This window comes from Mobula hypostoma, chromosome 13, assembly GCF_963921235.1.
Source record: "Mobula hypostoma chromosome 13, sMobHyp1.1, whole genome shotgun sequence".
In the NCBI taxonomy this organism is placed as follows: domain Eukaryota; kingdom Metazoa; phylum Chordata; class Chondrichthyes; order Myliobatiformes; family Myliobatidae; genus Mobula; species Mobula hypostoma.
The window spans coordinates 33,468,698-33,489,577 of record NC_086109.1 but is presented as its reverse complement, the minus strand read 5'-3'; the positions used below and the strand labels follow the sequence as shown (position 1 = coordinate 33,489,577).

Sequence of the window (20,880 nt, the reverse complement as noted above, 5' to 3'; positions counted from 1 at the left end):
CTGCATAAGTGATCTTTCTTTTCACTCTTATTTCTTGAATTTTAGTCTCCCGTCTCACAACCTCACACCCACTATATGCAACATTATGAGCTCCTCCACAATTGCAGCATTTTGGTTGAACTCCTGTTCCGCACTTTCCATATTCATGATCATCCCCACATCTAGCACATCTCCTCTGCCTTTTACAGTTTTTAGCCACGTGTCCAAACCTTTGACAATTATAGCACCTCAATGGCTTTGGCACATACACCCTTACTGGGTAACTCATGAAACCCAGGAACACCTTCCTTGGCACTCTTTCTTCTTCAAATTCAATCAATACAGATTCACTTTCCTTTTTCACTCCCTCCTTTGTTGTTTTCAGTCTTTGAACATTCATTACTTTCCCTCCTTTGATATTCCTCTTTATCTCCTCCATATTTATACTCATTGGTATCCCCGTGATCACTCCTTTACAACCACTGTTTTGTGCACCCACCCTCCCAGTGTATTCCACCTTGCATTTTCCTATCTCTTTTAGCTTGAGTGCTTTCTCAAGTTGTTCCTCATTCGCACATCTTACCAATAAGTTGCCATCATTAAGGACTTTTGCAAATACTATTTCCCCTATCTTATTTGTCAGAGTTGTTGTTAGGACAAACGGGTTAATTTTCTTCATATGTCCCTGAGCCTTCTCATTAAACCTAATTATGACAACACCTCCTCTCTGAGCTTGTTCATCTTCCTCACTTTCAGGGCTTTCTCCACTATCATTTCTTATTCTTTTATTCCCTTTGTCTTGGTTTTTATTCATCCGACCCCTCACCACCTCCTCATTCCCTTTATTTCTCCCTTCACAATAATCCACCTCTCCCCAGCTGCCTACCTCTGGTCCCAAGTCTCTATCCCTCTCCTTCTCCACTTTCTTTCCCTCAACCCCGCCTCTTATCTTGTCCGCCATTACTGGACCCACACGACCCCCTCCCAGCAATTTCCGTTCCTTCCCCACTCTCTTTCCCTCAACAGGTTCCAAAACACACTCATGCATCAAGCAAAACACAGCCAGCTTCCAGCAGCAGCCCACACTCCTCAGCCCAGCCTGGCCAACCCACCCGTACTGATCCCCTGATTTCCAATTGTTCTCAGTTTTCATTAATTACAGCACACCTGCTTTCCATCAGTGACCTGAGGATAAGAACCCTGGCGTCACTGCCATGCTTTGCCAGTTTGTTTGTGTAAACCTCGTTTCCTGATCCCTCGGGACTGTCAGTTTTAAGCTCCGTATCATTCCCTGGATCATCTCTGTAAACCTTGTGTCTGTGTAAAGATTCTCCTGAATACCTGTTCCACCTCATGAATGACCCTGTCCCCGTGCCTGTGTCCTACTCTTGGGTTTGTCCCCAGCCACGTCCTTGCAACACCTTCATGAAGAGTGGAGTGACTTTTGCAGTCTTCCAATCCTCCACAACCATGCCAGAATCTAATGATTCTTGAAAGATCATTAATAATACCTCCACAATCTCCCCAGCCACATCTTTCAGAAGCCGATTGCACTCACGTCTCACCTCTGACACTCCAAATTGCAACATACTGCAAGTGTCTTCCACAGTGAAGACTGATACAAAATACTTACTGTATTCAGTTTGTCCACCAATGTCTTGTCCACCATCACTATCTCTTCAGAATTATTTCCAGTAGTCTGATATCCATTCTCACCTCTGCTTTACTATACATATATATATAAACTTTGATATTGGCAAGTTTCCTTTCATGTTTCACCTTTTCCCTTCATATGGCTTTTGAAATTACCTTCTGTTTTGTAAAAGCTTTCCAATCCTCTAACTTCCCAATAATTTTTGCCCTACTATATTATGTTGTTTTTGACTTGCTTTGTCAGCCACAGTTGTGTCATCCTGTCTTTCTAATACTACTTCTTTGAGATGTATCTATACTGAGCCTTCAGAATTTCTCCCAGAAACTCCCGATACTGCTGTTCTGCTATCATCCCGGCTGCTGTCCCCTTTGGCCAGCTACTCTCTCATGCCTCTGTAATTCCCTTTACTCCACTGCAGTACTGATACATGTGATTTTAACTTCTCCTTCTCCTATTGCAGTGTGAATTGTTTCATATTATGATCACTGTCTCTTCAGAGTTCCTTTATCTTAAGCTCCCCAATGAAATCTGGGTCGATGCACAACATCCAATCCAGAAAAGCCTTTCTACTACAGGCTGCTCTATAAGGCCATTTCCTTGGCTTCTACAAGTCCCTTCTCTTGGGATCCAGCACTAACTCGATTTTCCCAATCTACATGCATATTGAAATCCCCCCCCCCCACCATAGAAATATTGCCCTTCTTACATGCTTTTTCTGCCTCCCTTTGTAATATGTACACCACATTCTAGTTACTGTTCAGGGACCTGAATACAACTGTCATCAAGGTCTTTCTACTCTTGCAGTTTCTTAACTCTACCCACAAGGACCCCACCTCTTCTATGTCGGTTGAGGCCAGTTCATTGGCCATATTTAAGAGGGAGTTAGATATGGCCCTTGTGGCTACAGGGGTCAGGGGGTATGGAGGGAAGGCTGGGGCGGGGTTCTGAGTTGGATGATCAGCCATGATCATAATAAATAGCGGTGCAGGCTCGAAGGGCCGAATGGCCTACTCCTGCACCTATTTTCTATGTTTCTATGTTTCTATGTCACTTTTTTTTCTAAGGGTCAGATTTCATTTTTTTTTTAACCAACAAAGCCAGCCCACTCCCTCGAGCCACTTGCTTGTCCTATCCATACAATGTGCATCCTTGGGTGCTAAGCTCCCAACTAAGATCTTCCTTCAGCCACGACTCAACGTCAGAGCTGCCAATTTCTAACGGCGCTACAAGCATGCCTTATCGGGCATCGTGCATGCATTCAAACATAGCACCTTTAGTTCTGTATTGATCACTCTTTTCAATTTGAGTGAATTATATGATATCAAAACAAGACATCAAGGAAGCAGAGTGGACAATAGGGCCATTTCTTCAGTGGTTGGGGTCAATCAGTATAACTCAAAGATTTTGGATGCATATTACGAAAATGTAGCCACAAATCGTTTGGTTGCTCAGTGTAGAACCTCACCAGGGGCGAGGTGATAAACTTTGAAAACCATCTATAATGAATGATTAAAACAGATGATGCCCAATTTGCGGCGCTGTTCCACTATTTCGCTGCACTCTGTTTCAAAAACAATAAACTTGGTGATCTTTAAATCCGTGCCTTCTGGGTCAGACATTTCTCTCCGCGAGATCACAAAATCATTGAAACAAAAATAAGTCAAGATACTGAAGGGAGTCATTCCGCGCACCGTGTTTGTACTGGTCAGATTAATCAACCTTATCCCGTCGAACATCTTCAACTTCATAGCACTGCCATTAATACCTATTCAACTACACGCCCAATTTAGCGCGTTGCTTTAATGTGAGGGGCATTTCTGTCTCTTTCGTCCTTTGCGGGTGAGTTTCCAGACCCCACCTATACTGTATTTTATCTCTTCGTCCCCCCTCGTCTTTTTACCTATTATATTTCTATATAAGTTATCCCTTTACAAATGTATACACTTCCACTCTCCCTCCTTGCGACCTCCTGGCTTATCCAACTGTTCTGCATGGATCAGGTCAAGCGATGCTCTTTCTGACCACGGTACCACTTGCTCCTGTTTCTGTTCCCTGCAGACGCTGCAGCTCTTCTTAGTTGCCCAAGAGTCCCGCCTCTGCTTACTTCCGATTGGTTTACTGCTTTTGCGCAAACCCGGCTCCTCTTTCGGCCAGTGGGCGGATTGACTGTCCATCATCTGATAGCTTTAGGGAGGGGAGGGGAGGTGTTAATTGTTCCACTGTGATACCGGGGAAGAGAGAGCGAGGTAAGAGAGGGATGGGGTAGGTATAGTTATTTTTGAGTACAATTAGATTTGCGTTAAGGGGGATGACTTCGGGAAGGTGCAGTGTGTGGTTTGTTCATGTGTACAATTACTTCCTGGTATTTGGAGCTCAACACCGCATCTACGCTAATCTGTTGCATTGAATAGTTTGGTAATTGTCTAATGAATTTCCGGGGACTATCTGGTTTTAACCCCGACTTTCATCGATAGGCTTTCGTTTTATCAAGACTGGGAGCAGCTCTAAAAATATGATTTGTTCTGTTAATAAAACGTAATGAGTTAATTTGAAAGCATTCACAAGAGCTCTGAAACCTAGTCCGATTAGACACAGTGGTGTGTTCCATCAGCGGGCCATTGAAATTACATGTGCATTGAAACTGGGTTCACTTCCTATAAGATAGCTCTTCAGTAACTTTTTTGGCGGGGAGAAAATTGTTGCGAACTATAGGTGTTTCCTATAAATTATTGGCACAGCACACACCTTGTTTGTTTTTGACTTGTCTCTGCAATGCCCGTGGTCATTGTGCAGTTTAAGATAAAATTTCAGGAATGTAAATATGGGAAATAATTGAAAAATCTAACCTAAAATTTATATCTGGTATAAAGCGGAAAAATATTATGTAAATTATATTCAATGCGATTATTCTTTATTAACCATTATCCTAACTACCAATCCTTCCAGTGTTGTCATTATTTTCTCATTTGCTGGAATATTGATGCAGGATATTTGCATCACAGTTGTCTTGTGTTGAGCCTCTATCACAAGCACAAAAGGCTCAGTCTGTTCTTGTGGTTACCAGCAGGTCTGTGGAGCACTTTGAAGTGAGATTTATATTTGGTGTTTTTTTTTAATGCTTCATTGAACTTTTTGGGAAAATCAAGTCAACTGGACTTGCTGCATTGTCTTGAAGACATTTCACCACTCAAGGAAAGGCTTCTTCAGTTCTAATCCATGATGGGTAGTTTTCCAGCTTTTAAACTCTCTGAGTTGTTGAAAGGTATAGCAATCACTTGAAGGTTGCTAAGAGTCAGAGAGGTAATGAGAGGTTCGTTAGTCTTACCTTTGAATGGAGGTGTGAACTGTTGTGGAGATGCTGGGGTAGCGTTAGGACTACATTGTAAGTAGCCGATCAGTGGTGTCGTACCCCACCCCGTCTGTTTAGGGATGGGTTTCCAGTTTGACAAAGGTGGCTTCCTTAACCTCTCTTTCAAACCACCTACTCTCCCTGTCTAAAATGTGCATATTATTATCATCAAAGGAGTGTCCCTCATCCTTTAGGTGTAGATGTACAACCGAGTCTGGACCTGAGGGTTTAGCCCTCCTATGTTGGACCATCCTGTTTGTGAAGTGGTTGTTTTGCCTCACCAATATACAGATCTGTGGAATTCTCATTGCAATGGATAGCGTGTACAACCTTGGATAGCATGTACAACATTGTTCTGTTTATATTTGGTTGTAGGATCTTTAGGGTGGACAGGTTTCTGTCTGAATATGCTTGTAGGGATTTGGTGTTTGTTGAAAACCCTTCTGGGTTTCTCAGAAACCGCAGCTACATATGGGATGACTATGTTTTAAGACCATAAGGTATAGGAGCAGAATTAGGCCATTGAGTCTGCTCCACCATTTAATCATGGTTGATCCTTTTTTTCTCTCAACTGCATTCCCCAGCCTTCTCCCCATAACCTTTGATTTCATATCCAATCAAGAACCTATCAGTCTCTGCCTTAAATACACCCAACATCCTGGCCTCCACAGCTGCCTATGGTAACAAGTTCCACAAATTCACCCCCCTCTGGCTAAAGAAATTTCTCTGCATCTGTTTTAAATAGACACCCCTCTATCGTGAGGTTGTGCCATCTTATCCTAGCCTCCCCATCATGGGAAACATCCTCTCCTCATCTACTCTGTCTAGGCCTTTCAACATTCGAAAGGTCTCAATAAGATCCCTCCTCAGCGAGTACAGATCCAGAGCCATCAAATGTTCCTCGTATGACAACTGTCTGCTTTGTTTCTTACCTCTGTCTGTTGGGCTGATACCCCTGCTGGTTTTTGTTGCTGTCTTGATGAAGGCTATGAGGTGCAAGCCTTCACAAAAGACATCAACTCAGTGGATAATAACATCAAATTTACATGAGAAGCCATCAAGAACAATAGACTGGTGTATTTAGATAGTGCAGTACTTGTCAAAGAAAATGGACAACTAGATATTGAAGTTTACAGGAAACCAACCCACACAGATCAGTATCTATGGTTTGACTCTCATCACCCATCAGAACTTGATGGTTGGGGTTTATCAGACCTCTACATCATCGTGCCGAGAATGTGCCCACCAACATTACAGCTAAAGACAAGGCGCGCAAGTATTTGACAGAAGCCTTGAAAGCTTGCGGCTACCCTTACTAGGCCTTCATCAAGGCAGCAACAAAAACCTGTAATTGAAAGCAGAATAGTCCAGTTGAGGCAATATTACAATATCCTGGAATGAAAGTATTGTCCTCAATAGGCATTGAGAAATGTTCTCTTGAAAGAGATAAAATTGAGATTGAACAGAATTATGTATGACTGAAGAGCCTAGAGGTTATAATTTCAAAATAAGATGTTGGACATTAAAGATTTTGAAGGAGAAATTCTTAGAGGCTCAGCGATATTTGGAATCTTAAATCACAGGGTCTGTAGTTATTAACTATATTTGAGATGATGTCTCCTCGACAAAAAAAGGAATCCAGGAAAACGTGAAATTGTGGAAAAGGAAGTCATTAGAAAAGGTCTGCATGATCGTATGATAGAGTAAACTTGGGGCAGAGTGGGGGGAATGTTGTCCTCCTGTTATTATTCCTTGATGTGCTTTATCGAATAGCAGACACACAAGCAAATTGCCTCAAATGCAGGAGATCAGTTGCCCACAAAGCTGACATTTGGAATGGATGGAAGGAAAGCGTGCTGACATTGCATGGTTAAGATTGTAGCAGAGAAATATGTGAGTTTTTATGACTGATTATATCTCAGATGTAAACTTGGATTGCAACATTTTTCTATTTGGTGCCCGGGAGCTGGCCATTCCTAGTAAAACACAGGCTGATCCATAAGAACCAACTCCTGAAATTATTGGTCAAGAATTAATATTGTTAAATTTTGGAGGGAAAATAGAAGCTTCTGCTGAGCCACTCTGTGAGCCTCAAAACCATGCCCCTGTGGTCTCGAGTAGAAAATTGTGGTTAGCCCTGCTCCAAAGGTATGAGTGCATAATGCAATTTGATACTTCCTTGCAGTTCTAAGAGAAACACGAAAGACTAGATGTATTGTAATCTGGAGCAAGAAACAAACTGCTGGAGGAACTCAGCAAGTCAGGCCGGTTTCGCCCTGAAGCATAGATCATCCCCCTGTCTCCACAGATGCTGCCTGACCTGAATTCCTTGAGCAGTTTGTATTTTTTTTTGGCTCCTGTTCTAAGAGAATGCTGCACTATTTGAGGTGTGGCTCAAATTTAATTGCCTTGGTTGCAAGTGGCAAAATTTTTGTGACCTAAGCTATGCCAACCAGTCTTCCTCTCCCAAACATCAGGCGGAGGTATCTTGGAGTGGGCAGTCTCTAGAATTTCAGAATTCCTTACAGTGAGCCAGAGCCAAGAAGGGTTTCCATTCCTGAAATACCTGTCCTCCTGCTCCCCTTTCCTCATGTTGAGCACGGATTGTTTTCCGTCCAGTTTTGTGGAGCTGGTAATAAGACCAGCGTGCAAAGCAGGGACAGCCAAGGAGCGTGCTTGCAATCGTGATGTGACCCTTCTTATGGTTCCTCAATTACTTTTGTTTCTTTTCGAAGATGTTTACAAGTGCAGCGTGTTCCCCAGCACGTCCATCTTTTCCCAGAGGGCAGACTGTGAACTTGTGATCACATTCCTGTCAGCCAAGGTGTTCAGCACCGTTCACCCCAAGCAACTTTGAATGGGCAAAGACAGGCTTACCAGAATTTCAAAAGGGGTTGACAGGAATCTCTAAATACACCAGCGGTGTGTGACCATCTATGCACATCCTATCAGCAGGCACTTTGTTACAATCTTTATGTCATGGGCCTCTACAATAAGCCAAATGGTGTTGACTGGGTGTTGATACAATCCCAATTTTCCAAGTTGTTTCTTCATGTTACTTTACCCAATTTCTAGTCTTTGCAATATTTTTACCAATGCAGTACAAAAGCCACTGAAGGAAACATTCTGCAAAAGGCAACTTTATGCAGTTAAGTGCCAAATGCCATACACCCAACGATAAATTATTCTTTTACTTTACCCTTCGTGATGCCTTCTGTTCCCTTTTCCTACCAGTGGCTGCAGCACATTGCAGGCTTAGAGGAGACTGCAGTGGGACTTGCAAGTTTTGGCAGAAAGCCAAGTGTATCAGTATGTTTTGCAGGGACAAGCACTGGCTGGCAGGCAATATCAAAGCTATTGGTGTGGTGACATGACACTGTTGGACAATGCAGGGCCTAGAATGTGTCCTAAACCCAGACAGCAATATTTTAAGGAATTTTTCTACTGGAGGTACTTTAATAAACTTACTTTCATCAAAAAAAAACTCACCTAAAGCACATAAAATGTATGCCCAGGATAAAATGGGTTAGATACAAAGTGAAACTCTCTCTACTACGGTGTCCCATTAAAAACTCGTATGCCATTTTAAATGTAGGTTTAAACCAGTGAAATACAGGCAGATTTCCACATGAAATAAACTACCACTGTTGCAGAGAAACCCTATAACAATTATTGTTATCTGTTAGGGCACCACTGAATGCAGGTATCCTGAGATGCGGCAAGAGCAGTATGAACTTACACTGCAGAGCATTGGCAGTTTGGCAACTTCCATTTTGTGAGCAGTGGTAGTTGAGCCATCATAAGACACAGGAGCAGAATTAGGCTATTCAGCACATCGAGTCTGCTCTGCCATTTGATCATGGCTGATTTATTTTCCCCCTCCTCCCCATTCTCCTGCCTCTTCCCATAACCTTTGATGCCTTTACTAATCAAGAAACTATCAAGCACTGCTTTAAATATACCAGTGACTCAGTCTCCACAACCATCTGTGACAATGAATTCCAAAGATTCGTCACTCTCTGGCTAAAGAAATTCCTCCTCATCTTTGTTCTAAATGGAAGTCCTAATCTGAGGCAGTGCCTCTGGACCTATAACCTCCCACCAATAGAACCATCCCTCGTTGAGTTCATGGCTAGCTGCAGAAGCTGTCCACCATTCCATTTGGAAAACGTGACTTCCAAGCTCTGCCAGAAGTTTTCTGCAGTGGTGGTGCTGGTTTTTTCCATACTCCTTGGGATAGCATGCAGGCTTCCTGGCACCTCTACCAAAGCACCAAGGGTTTTAATGTCCATAGTCTGTAGATGATGTTAAAATAGTTGGCACTGTAGAAAATGAAGAAGATTATCAACAATTACAGGGGGATCTTTACAGCTATTCAGTTAGCCAAGGAATGGCATTCAGATGTGTGAAGTGTTGCATTTTGGGAAGTCAAACCACAGTAGAACGTACACAGTGAATGGTAGTGCCCTGGGGAGTTCTGTAGAATGAGACTACGCACATATTATTCCCTGAAAGTGGTGTCACAGGTAGAAAGGGATGTGAAAATGCGTCAATCAGGGCTCTGAGTACAGGAGCAACAAACAGTCTGTTGGTGGAAGTCAGCAGGTCAAGCTGCGTCGGTGGTTGGCAGGGTGGGTGGGGATACTATTCATATTTCAGGCTAAGGTCCTACATCGGGACCTGATGCGGAGTGTTGAGCTAAAACAACAATAATTCTTTATCCCCCAGTGGTGCTGCTCAACCCACAGAGTTTCACCAGCAGATTGTTGATCCAGTTTCCAGCATGTGATTTCTTGTGTTTCCATAGAGTACAGCAGCCGAGATGTTGTGTTGCAGCTGTACAAGACATTGTTGAGGCCCCACCTGGGGTATGGTGTACCTATAACCTTAGTTCCCCTGTAATACAAAATTTGTCATTAATATGGAAAGAGTACAAAGATTTACAAAAATGTTGCTGTGATTCAAGGACACCAAGGCTTCTCAATACACAGGATGGACCAGACTGCTGACTCAGAGAGGGCAAAAGGTGGAGGTCTGTGTTTCATGGTAAACTCTTTGTGGTACTCGGATGATTCAGAGAGGGCAAAAGGTGGGGGTATATATTTTATGACCTGAGGGCTTCTCAATACATAGGATGGACCAGACTGCTGATTCCGAGAAGGGAAAAGGTGGAGGTCTGTGTTTTATGGTAAACTCTTTGTAGTACTGGGATGCAGCGGTCTTGTTGCAACTCTTGTTCCCCCAACCTGGAACATCTAATGATTAAGTTCTGGCTGTTCTACTTGCCGAAAGAGCTCTCCTTTGTGACGCTGATCACAGTTTACATACAGCCAAAGGCTGCCTACTTGAGGTTGAAATTTTGAAGTTTTCATCAGAGTCCCTTTGTGACATTATCATCCAAGGATTAACTTTTATGCAAACCATCCCGTCTGCCATGGATGCAGATGAAATTTGTCTAGTGATTTGCCATTTGCCTGACTCTACACTATGTGAAGTTTATCTGAGCTGATCACTGGGATTGATGTATTCAGTGAAACTATCCTTTCATGTTTACTTTCCCCTTAAGTGGGTATCACCGCCTGGCCAGGTTTGAAAAGTATTCTGAATGGGAAGGGGAGGTCAGTAAAGAATATGTTGAGTTCAAGAGTTGGGACATTATGTTACAGCTATATAAGAAGCTGGCAAGATTGCGCCCTGAATATTGCATGCACTTCAGGCCACCGTGCTCCAAGAAGGATGTGACTAACACAGAGAGAATAAAGAAAAGATTCAGAAGGTGTTTTTGGGATTAGAGGGCCACAGATATTTGGAGAGACTGGACTATTTTCCCCTAGAGCAAAGAAAGGCTATAAAATCATGAGGGAGATAGTTTCGATGGATTGCTGCACTTTTTTCTCCCCAGGCTAGAGGAATTTAAAACTAGACAGCATAGGCATAGGGTGAGAAGAGAAAGATTTAGAAGGGACCTGAGAGGCAAATTTTTTCAGAGAGTGATGGGGATATGGAAGGAGCCTCCAGAGGAAGTGACAAAGACAGATATAATCCACTATTTGAAAGGTATTTAAGTATGGACATGGATTGGAAAAGTTTAGAAGGAAAAGAAAATCTACCTTGGCAGTTTGCTTTTTTTTGCTTTATTCCAAGATCCTGTCAGCAAGAGGTATTTTGGCCAAATGCAGGCAAATAGGACTAACTGAGGAAGATAGTTTGGCTGACATGAAAATTGGGACAGCAGGCCTGTTTCTGTGCTGTATAACTCAGTGACTGTGGTTTAGCCCACCCACTGGCCATCAAGATCTCTGCCAATGTAAACTCATTAATGAGCTGCTCTACCTCCTTTACAGTTGTTTAGTGATATATCAATAACTGGCCTGATAGTAAGTGTTTGCTGGCGTAATTTTTATTTCATTTTAGAAAGATACTGGATGATGCCACAGCAGTGTTTAGGGATGGCACTGGAAAACACAAGGGTAAAATGGTGTTAAATAAAAATGCCACACCCAAGTTTTTACAAAGCCTGTTCAGTTCTTTATACCGTCCTTGATAAAGTAGCCAGCAATTGGAGGCTGAAGGAATTCTTTCCAAGGTTGAGTGGAGCCCATGGTTAAAGCCAGAGGTCCCAGTAGCCGAGAAGATTGGATCTGTCAGGATCTGTGGTGATTTTAAGGTCACCATCAACCCAGTACTGAAAGTGGATCAATACCCTCTGCCCAGAATAGAGGATATATTTGCAAACCTTTCTGGAGGAAAACACTTCAGCAAAGTAGACTCAGCCGAGCCTACTTGCAGGAGGTGGAAGAAGAGTCCAAAGTGTTTCTCACCATAAGCTATCACAAACTCAAAGTTAGACACATATTTCAGACTCCTGTGCCTTCCCTGGAATTAGTTTAATGTTTTGAACTTACAAAACATGGCAATTATATTTTATTTAGTGATACAGCACAGAAAAGGTCCAACAAGCCACACCATCCAGCAAGCCACCCATTTAACCATAGCCTGCCATTTCGTTCTGTGGAAAACGGGAGTGAATGACAGAGTGCTGTCATGATGAAAGATCTCCTATCTCATTTTTTGGTCTACTTGTGTGTTTATTGTGAGATTGAAAGGAAGTCTTTCTCAGGAAATCTCTTCATTTCAAAACTTGGTGAGGTTTCAGGAAGTTGTGCAGCTTGTGTCACCACATTTGGATATGGCCCAAGTGCAGAGTGAAAGACACTGAAGCAGGGTGATAGTTCACAGACTTTAATACGAACAGAGTTAAAGGGGAAAAAAAAACAAATTCTAGGCCAAACAAGGCCATTAACTAAAACTCTCACATGGAAAATGAAGCCAACACTATGGCTGAAAGGAATTACTAAATATTTATTTAGATTATGAAGACACGCAGTCCTCTTTTATTGTCATTTAGTAATGCATGCATTAAGAAATGATACAATATTTCCTCCGGTGTGATATCACAAAACACAGGACAGACCAAGACTGAAAAAATTAACAAAACCACATAATTATAACATATGGTTACAACAGTGCAACAATACCATAACTTTATGAAGAACAGTCCATGAGCACAGTAAAAAGTTCAAAGTCTCTCAAATGTCCCACATCTCACGCAGACAGGGGAAGGAAGAAAAACTCTCCCTGCCATGCCCGACCACAGTCCGACTCTGAGTCGTCTGAAAACTTTGAGCCGCCGATCAGCTCTCCGACACCGAGTACCAAGCACCATCTCTATCTGAACGATTTGACCTCAATCTGGGTCGCCAACAGCAGGCAAAGCCGGGGATTTTGAGGCCTTCCCTCCAGAAGATTCTCGATCGCGCAGTAACAACAGCAGCGAACGGGCGTTTCAGAAATTTCTCCAGATGTTCCTCTGTGCTTTCACGTCTCTCTCCATCAAATCAGAATTGTCCATATATAAAATGAATACTGCTAGTTTTCAGAACCAGTTGACTCGACAGTCCAATTTCTCCAGCAAGGCCGAATGCAATCAGGCCGTGAAACGTTGCTGTGCTTCGCTCAAGTCTCGACAAGCAGTGCAATGAAAAGGATGGAGTTAAATACCATCACAATGAAATAATAATTAGCTGACACATGTACTTTCACGAGCACAATTGCCGTATCTGCTGCGCTGCTAAATCCGTGGTTGTGACAGCTTGTTTCAGTAAGATCTTCAGAGATGGTGATGTGTCCATTGTTAACTATGAAGTGTTATATAAGACACAGAAGCAGAATTAGCCCATTTGACCCTTCGTGCCTGCTCTGCCATTTCATCATGGCTGATTTATTATCCTGAAGATATACTGACTCAATTACTCCAACTACAACAACTTGGTTCTTCTTGCACACTCTCTTTGAGAACTGTGTCGAAGTGTTTCACTGTAACTTAACAAAGAAACAGTGGACTAAAAGAATGTCAAGCAGGTATTTATTTATTGAGATAGTGTGGAATAGGCCCGATCAGCTCTTCGAGCCATGCCACGCAGTAATCCCCCGATTTAATCCTAGCCTAATCTTGGGACAATGTACAATGACCAATTAACCAACCAACTGGTATATCTTTGGACTGTGGGAGGAAACTGGAGCACCCGGAGGAAGCCCATGCAGACACAGGCTTCAGAAGCCTTTGATTGGAAGAGATTTTTCAGCAAAGAGTTTACACTGCTGAAGTGGTAGAAAAAATGCTGTATTCAAGAGCTGATTTGAAGCACCCTAGCACTGAAAAAAGTTTTATCCTAAAAACAAAGTCTGGAATGAAAGTCAACATAAGGAAAAGGATATTAAGTTTTTGTAGAGCAAATCTCAACAAAGTTGAGACGATTTGAGCAGGATTTGGCACAAGGTAAAGTACGGAGGGGATTACTTTGGTTATTTTGATGGTAACACCTGTTGTGTACCAGAAGATTGTAGTGCAAGACGTATTCCAGGAACTAGAGCCTTTGTCTGGGCTGACAATCTAGCATGGTACTGAAGTGCAACATTTGGAAGAGATATCTGAATGTTGAAATGAATCTCAGGGTAGTATATGGAGATGTGTTACAGATTTTGGTAATAAATTTACTTTGAACTTTGAATATGAGACTAATGCTGGTTTCAGATAGAAAGGACAATATGCTGCTGTTTGAAGAGAAGGGTAGACTTACCCAATATTAATCCCAAATTCAAGATCACCAAAAGTGATTAATTTATTTTGACTTTTTTTTGTGCGACAACTTTAACTGCAAAAGCTGTTTATTTGGTTATTAGGGCAGTATGATAGCGTAGCGCTTAGGGTAATAATATTACTGTGCCCGTGACCCGGGTTCAATCGGGTTATTAGCTGTATGTTCTCACAATGACTGTGTGGATTTCCTCTGGGTGCCCCAGTTTCCTCCCACATTCCAAAGGTGCACGTTTTACTAAGGGGTAGGAAGTTTTGGGCATGGTATGTGGGTGCTGGAAGCATGGCAACACTTGTGGGCTGTTCCCAACATGTCCTCAGAATCTGTTGGTCATTGCCGCAAATGACGAGTTTCACTGTATGTTTATATGTACGTGTGACAAATAAAGCTAATTTTAATGCTTAAATCTGTATTGTTGTATTATCTACTATTAGCAGCAAGAATTGCACAGCACGCGACTGAAAGTCAGTGGGACAAGGAAGTGTCCTGTACAGCTGCAGAGCTTTTCGGTTGCCCTCTGGCTCTGCTTAATTTGCTTTCATTTTGCAACCTTTCAGCTGTTGGATTTTGGAGGTTTTGCTGGCTTTTCTGTAGGTGTTAATCAGGCTTTGCTAGCCTCCTTGTTGGCCAAAGCTTCAGAACCTCGGTGAAGTCAAGATGACGGGCTGCTTGCCAGGGTGACGTTTACTTGATGTCATTAGCCCTGTGATCTATGCTATCTCATTAACTAAACTTTCAATCAACAGCTCTGGTATTTCATTATGTCGCCCATTCAAACTTCGTTTGAAAACATTCCTTTGAAATGCTCTTGGATGATTTGCATCGTTTATGGCATTATTTATACCTTTTCTGGTAAAGTCTGAATCTACTGAACTGCCATTTAACAACTGTCTTGCTAATTTTATCATTTTGCTATCTTGTATTTCAGATATACTGATCACTATAATATCAAGTGTGGCCATGAATTGGAAAATTGAAGACTATATAGCAAAATAGCTGTGCATTCTGATTTCATCTAAATGCAACCAAATAGTCCTCGATCTTGGCAAGACTGAGTTCTCTTCTCCAAAACACTGTGAATGAGGGTGATTGGTTCTGGTGCAGATGCAGAATATTCTAAAGAAAATTTTATTTGGCAATGAGTAATTCTTCGACGACCGTGCCGCCTACTGATGAAAGTAATACAGTTGCGGGATTTATTCTTATACCTTTCATTGTTCTGACATTAATTGGATTTGCTGTTGCTATGGTAAAGTAGTTTTTCATATTCATACAATCAATTCAGTTTTGACTTTGTAAAACAGCAGGGTGACAGCTACAATCTGTAATTATGTCTAATTTTTTAAAAATGGGGCCCAGATAAAATAACAAATTTAACAATATTTTGTAATATCTGAAGAAAATAATGCTATTAAAGCACATTAAATGATTAAATCAGTTTTGGGGCTCTTGCTCAAAAGCCTCATTTTGTTTACTGATAGAATTTGCTGGTTTCACAGCTATAACATCTTTCTTATAAACTCAGCAGATTAACAAGGTTATTCAAACAAAAGTATTATAACCAATTTTGTGGATGCTAAGACAAGGACTTTGCTGGTAAATGTCAAGCCAGGACAATGGTTTTGACCCCCCCCCCCACAGATGCTCTTTGACCCATTGAGTTCCTCCAGCACTTTAATGTTTTACATTCCAGCATTTGCATTCTCGTGTGTCTCACATGGTTTGTCCCGAATTTGCTGGAGAATTCAGAAGTCCGGCTCTGTTCACAGATAGAGTCCAACAGTAGCTCTTTGTATTCCATGTATTTGGCAGAATTTGTGCTCAGTGGCCACTCACAAGATTTCTTTTTTTGTTTTTCACACAATTCTTTGTAAATTCTACTGACTGTTGTGCTAAGAATCTCAGGGGATCTTCAGTTTCTCAAACCACCCCATCTGGCACCAGCAGTCATTCCACAGTCAAGGTCACTTGGATCGCATTTCTTCCCATTCTGACGTTTGACCTGAACAGCAACTGAATCTCCTGACCATGTCTGCATGCTGTTATGAACATAGTTGCTGCCATACGATTGTCTGATTAGATATTTGCATTAACGAGCAGGTGTACCTAATAATATGGCCACTGAGTGTCTGCTGGTGGATCCCCTCTCAAATCCCGCATCGGAGTTAAACTACTCAGAGGATCCATTAGTTTCAATCAATGTTAAAAGGATAACATTGATGGTTTAGCTAACCAAGTGTTGCTTTATAATTTAATACTTGAGGAAAAGGGCATGACCTGACCAGTTTTTATATGGATAATGACCATTGTTAATTACCTTGGGAACCACAGCAAAATCCCAATTTTTTTTTTATATTTCAAAAGGAATCAGTCCAGTGTTGCATTTTCATTATGAAGTCCTACATAACGTTAACCGAACAAATTTGCCAGGCACCACATGCTTCTGAGATATTTCTGATTGTGAGGTAAATTATGTCATTATTTTATACAGTTCTCAGCATTTAATCATTTGGTACTACTTAGACCAGAAACATCAGGCCATTCATTCTTATTCCCTTAACAAATGGTTAATAACCATTTTGACTATTCAGACAGTTCCTATGTGTGATTTAAATAGTACTCTGTTAATCCATCAAAATATGATGGTGACTATTCATTTGAATATTTTTGCTGTCACCATTGTGGTCTGAAGCTACCTATCTACCTAGATATACTTAAAATGAAATGTGTTTTTACAGTTATTTTTAGAGAGTAGATGTCGGTTGAAGAAGAAAGTAACACAGCAGGCAAATTCTAATTGTATTTGAGACGAGTAATCAGCGCTACGGACTGATTACTCTGTTATTTCCATTCAAATTCTGAGATAATCGAGGATTTTTTTGTAATTATTGTGAAGATCATTGAAGGAGAATTCTGTCTGTCTTCTACTAATTCTCAAATATGCTGCATTAAGGGGACAATCAGCCACTTTGCTACATGAAAACTACTGCTACTTATGTCAAACAAATCTTTAACGAGGTCTTTCTTGACTGACTGACGGACTTCATTCTCATCACTGAAAATCCTGCTAGTCTAAGTATTTTATTCTCCCATTTCCTTGCATTTGTTCTGCTCTGGTTTTCAACTCGGGGTTAATGAATGTCAGATAGCAAAAGAGGAGTAGCTGTATTTATTCTAAATCTACGCTTTATTGTAACCTAGACATATTTGTTAGACATATTTTTACATCAGTGATTATCTTTACAATAATACCTGGTGTTTTGCTGCAAATACTTAAAGAACCATTTTTACTGAACCTTTTCCTTTCTTTTAACCCAGGTGATGTACATTCAGAAGAGACGCAGGTAATTGATATTTGTCTATGGTGACTAAATCCAGATGCTTCATTTAGGTTTTGTATTTAAAAATAGATTAGCTTATTGATTTATACCAATAGCATGTCTGGTAAACGTGTTTAATTTGGCTGTTGTCTTAATAGCTTGAAGAGATCCAGCAGGTAAAGATAGGATGAGAAAACCTCATCATTGTAGTTTATCCACCAGTTTATCTCAGTCTGTCTGTTCATCCAACGTTCTGTCAGTTTCTGCATGGCAACAAATAAACGCACTGTCGCATATGGTAGTCTTGTACATAATGGAGTGGAGTTTGCTGAGTTGTAAAACTGAACTTCAGCACCGGATTCCCCATGGAATCAAGCAATGGTGCTCAGTTTCACTGAGACTTCCTAAAAATATGTTGGCAAATTGCCTTCCACATCCTAATGCACCATGCCAGACCTGAAGTGGAATCCATTTCCACTTTGATTTCAATGGGGATTTGTATGGCAGATGGTGAGGAAGTGAGTCTAGTTTGCTTCTTAAACCCATTTGCCTAACTGATGTGTCTCAGTTAAAGTTCCAGGCTTTTTCAATTTACATTCAGTTATACACTCAGTTGCCACTTTATTAAGCACCATTGGTGTGATGCTTGGTTATTTGAGTTACAGTTGCCTTCCTGTTAGTTAGAACGACTCCAGCGATTCTTCTTTGATCTCTCTCAGTAACAAGGCATTTTCTCCCACAGAATTGCCACTCGTTGGATGCTTTTTGTTCTTCACAACATTCTCTGTTGTATGTGAAAATGCCTGGAGATCAGCAGTTTGAGTTACTCAAACCACCCCATCTGGCACCAACAACCATTCTAAGATCAAAGTCACTTAGATCATATTTCTTCTTATTCTGATGTGTCATCTGAACAACAATTGAACCTCTTGACCATATCTGCATGGTTTTATGCATTGAGTTGCTGCCACATACATGATTGGCTGATCAGATATTTGCTTTATCATTCAGGAGTAGCTAATAAAGTGACTGCAGAAATTATATTTAAATTTTATTGGTTTGCCATGTCTCTGAATGTGACAGACATTTTAAAGCACCTGTAGCCTGACAAACTTCTGGCTCCCACTTTGCCAACTGTCAGGAGATTTTTTTTTAGAGTGGGGCTTGTAGAGGACGCCATGGGACTTCTGACTGCAGAGCTCCATGAGATGCACCCTCTGCATCCAGCCCAGGAACGTGTGCACAAAGGGGGAGTCTGTGGACAGCAGTGCTGTTGGTCTGCAGAATACAGCCTGTTGTAAAAAGTATCTCATTGAGAATGAGATGTTCTCATTGAGTAGTGAGCGATCTCAAGTCTAATTTGGATGGCAATCAATATCTTAGCCTTAATTAATCCCTGTGAAATTATATTTATTCAGGATTATCACCTTATCAGAAATAAAGAGGTGAGGTCATGGTGGTAGAAATTTTTAAGACAGGCTTTTAGCTTCCAGATATACTAGTGGTTGTGTAAGGACAGCAGCTCTAAAATTTTCTGAAGCTTAAAAAAGATCTAGTGGTTTCCCAGCGTATATGACGAGTATATGAATCCAGAGAAGAGCTTATTTTGTGAAGCTTGTTTATCAGCGCATTCTAACCACTACAAGACCATGGATATTCTGATTTTATGCATGGCTCAATTTTACTTCCAAATACACACATTACAAGCAATATGTATAATAAATCCCAGAGCCAGCTGCTCAACTAAACCAAGTAACAGAATGTATTGTAGATGCCTTGCTGGAGTGATAGCTGGTGTTGCAGTGACCAGGGAGTGTGTATTGTTTCCCGTTCATAGTAGGAAATAGTTAACACCGGACGCAACTGTATCATTTATAAAAGACAAGTGTCATAGCATGTTGTGCGTTCCCCTAAAGCTAACATGGAATTGAGGTGGTGAGAAGGTATGTGAAAATGAGCTAACTCATTAAAGTGCTTCCCCTTCTTCCCCTCTGTCCCATCCCTTGGACTTTCCCAGACAGACAGCTGACCTTGCAGCGTGAGGCAATCGATGGCTGGAGCTCACAGGCTCTGAAATCCTAGGGTGACAGCCAAGAATAACCTAGCCTTCAGAGAGCAAATCCAAGCATCCAGCTTTGAAAGCTACAGCCCTTACATCATTTAAGGCTCTTTAGAAAATCTTACATTGTGGACAGCTTGGGCCTGTTTCTGTACTCTATGTCAACTGAAAATGCATCCAAGTGACTTACTTTCAGTGCATGTGATGGGAAATGTATTTTTTTCATGAATCTGACATAATTATGACAGCTCCTCAGTTTCACATTGAGGAATGTTCTCTTCCTGTCATAAGTAGCCTTGTGACACCAACACTATTTCCACATTGGGGATACATTGCTAATGTCATTCTCAGTCCTTTTGGAGCATGATAAGACATCTTGGATCGTGTTATACAGTGGATGCCTGTTCTTGGGCATTCCTGGGCCTATTCGCACAGTGTAAACACAGGAGGTGAGCAAAGTAAGTACAATACTTATGTCACTGCCCATCCCAAGTATCCATTCATCATCAGCCCCACCCCTCCTAATTTGTCACCCCATCCAGACCCTGCATTCTCCAACTCCAGCTTCCACTCCCCACCCATAATACCATAAGATATCACAGTTCAAAGGACCGACCATTTGTTTTCTTTACATAACCCCATTCTCTTGCCTTTTCTCCGTAAACCTTTAACCCCCGCCCCACCCCTTACCAGTGAAGAAACTTCCAATCTCTGCCTTAAATCTGCCCAATGACTTGGCCTCCATAGCCCCCTGTGACATAAAATTACACAAATTTAACAGCGTCTGACTCAAAAAAAAATTCTTCCTGATTTTAGTTTTAGTTTTAGATGACTCTCTTGCTCAGTTCCACATCTGTCTATGTCTCTCAGTATCCAACAAATGTAACCTCTAATCCCCTGCTCCCCCATTCCAAAAACCCTATTCCACTCCCACACCAGGATCATGTCCCCAAGCCGTGCTGTTTTGTAGATGACCTCCTGATCCTGGCCTTGGAGGAGGAGGAGAAAGCGAAGGAAGAGAAGAAGCATAGGGCAACACACTATTACCTCAGATGCAACTAAATTTTCATGACAATTTTCGAGACAATAGGCAGAAAAATTGTGAGCAAACCTCACCCATGCTATTCTAGCATACACTTTAGGAATGGTAGGTTTTGGTAGTTGCATGAAGATATGATAATAATGTTCCTTTTATATCTGTGACATTAATGTTTGCTGAATATCGAGTAACGTCATAACATGTGGATTACAAACCAGTGCTGAAGAATGGGTTGAGGACAAGACGTGTAGATTGGTGTGTAAGAGACAGTGTGCATTGATGTAAGGTGGCTTGGCAAAGTTTTTGCCTGCTTTTCAGAAGG

The 20,880-nt window shown here is 41.5% G+C and overlaps 1 protein-coding gene across 2 annotated transcripts in view; it reads left to right on the top strand.

Moving 5' to 3' along the window:
• Positions 1–3,841: 3,841 nt before the first annotated feature.
• LOC134355938 (small integral membrane protein 29-like) overlaps positions 3,842–20,880 on the top strand; it is a 34,043-nt gene continuing 17,004 nt past the window's right edge. The window contains exons 1-3 of one of the 2 annotated variants that reach the window (XM_063066476.1): positions 3,842–3,879; positions 15,069–15,389; positions 17,459–17,484. In XM_063066476.1, the coding sequence (XP_062922546.1) occupies positions 15,279–15,389; positions 17,459–17,484 (137 nt within the window). In that variant the 5' untranslated portion in view covers positions 3,842–3,879; positions 15,069–15,278. Of the gene's footprint in view, positions 3,896–15,068; positions 15,390–17,458; positions 17,485–20,880 lie in introns of both variants that reach the window. The other variant, XM_063066477.1, reaches the window with a different exon arrangement.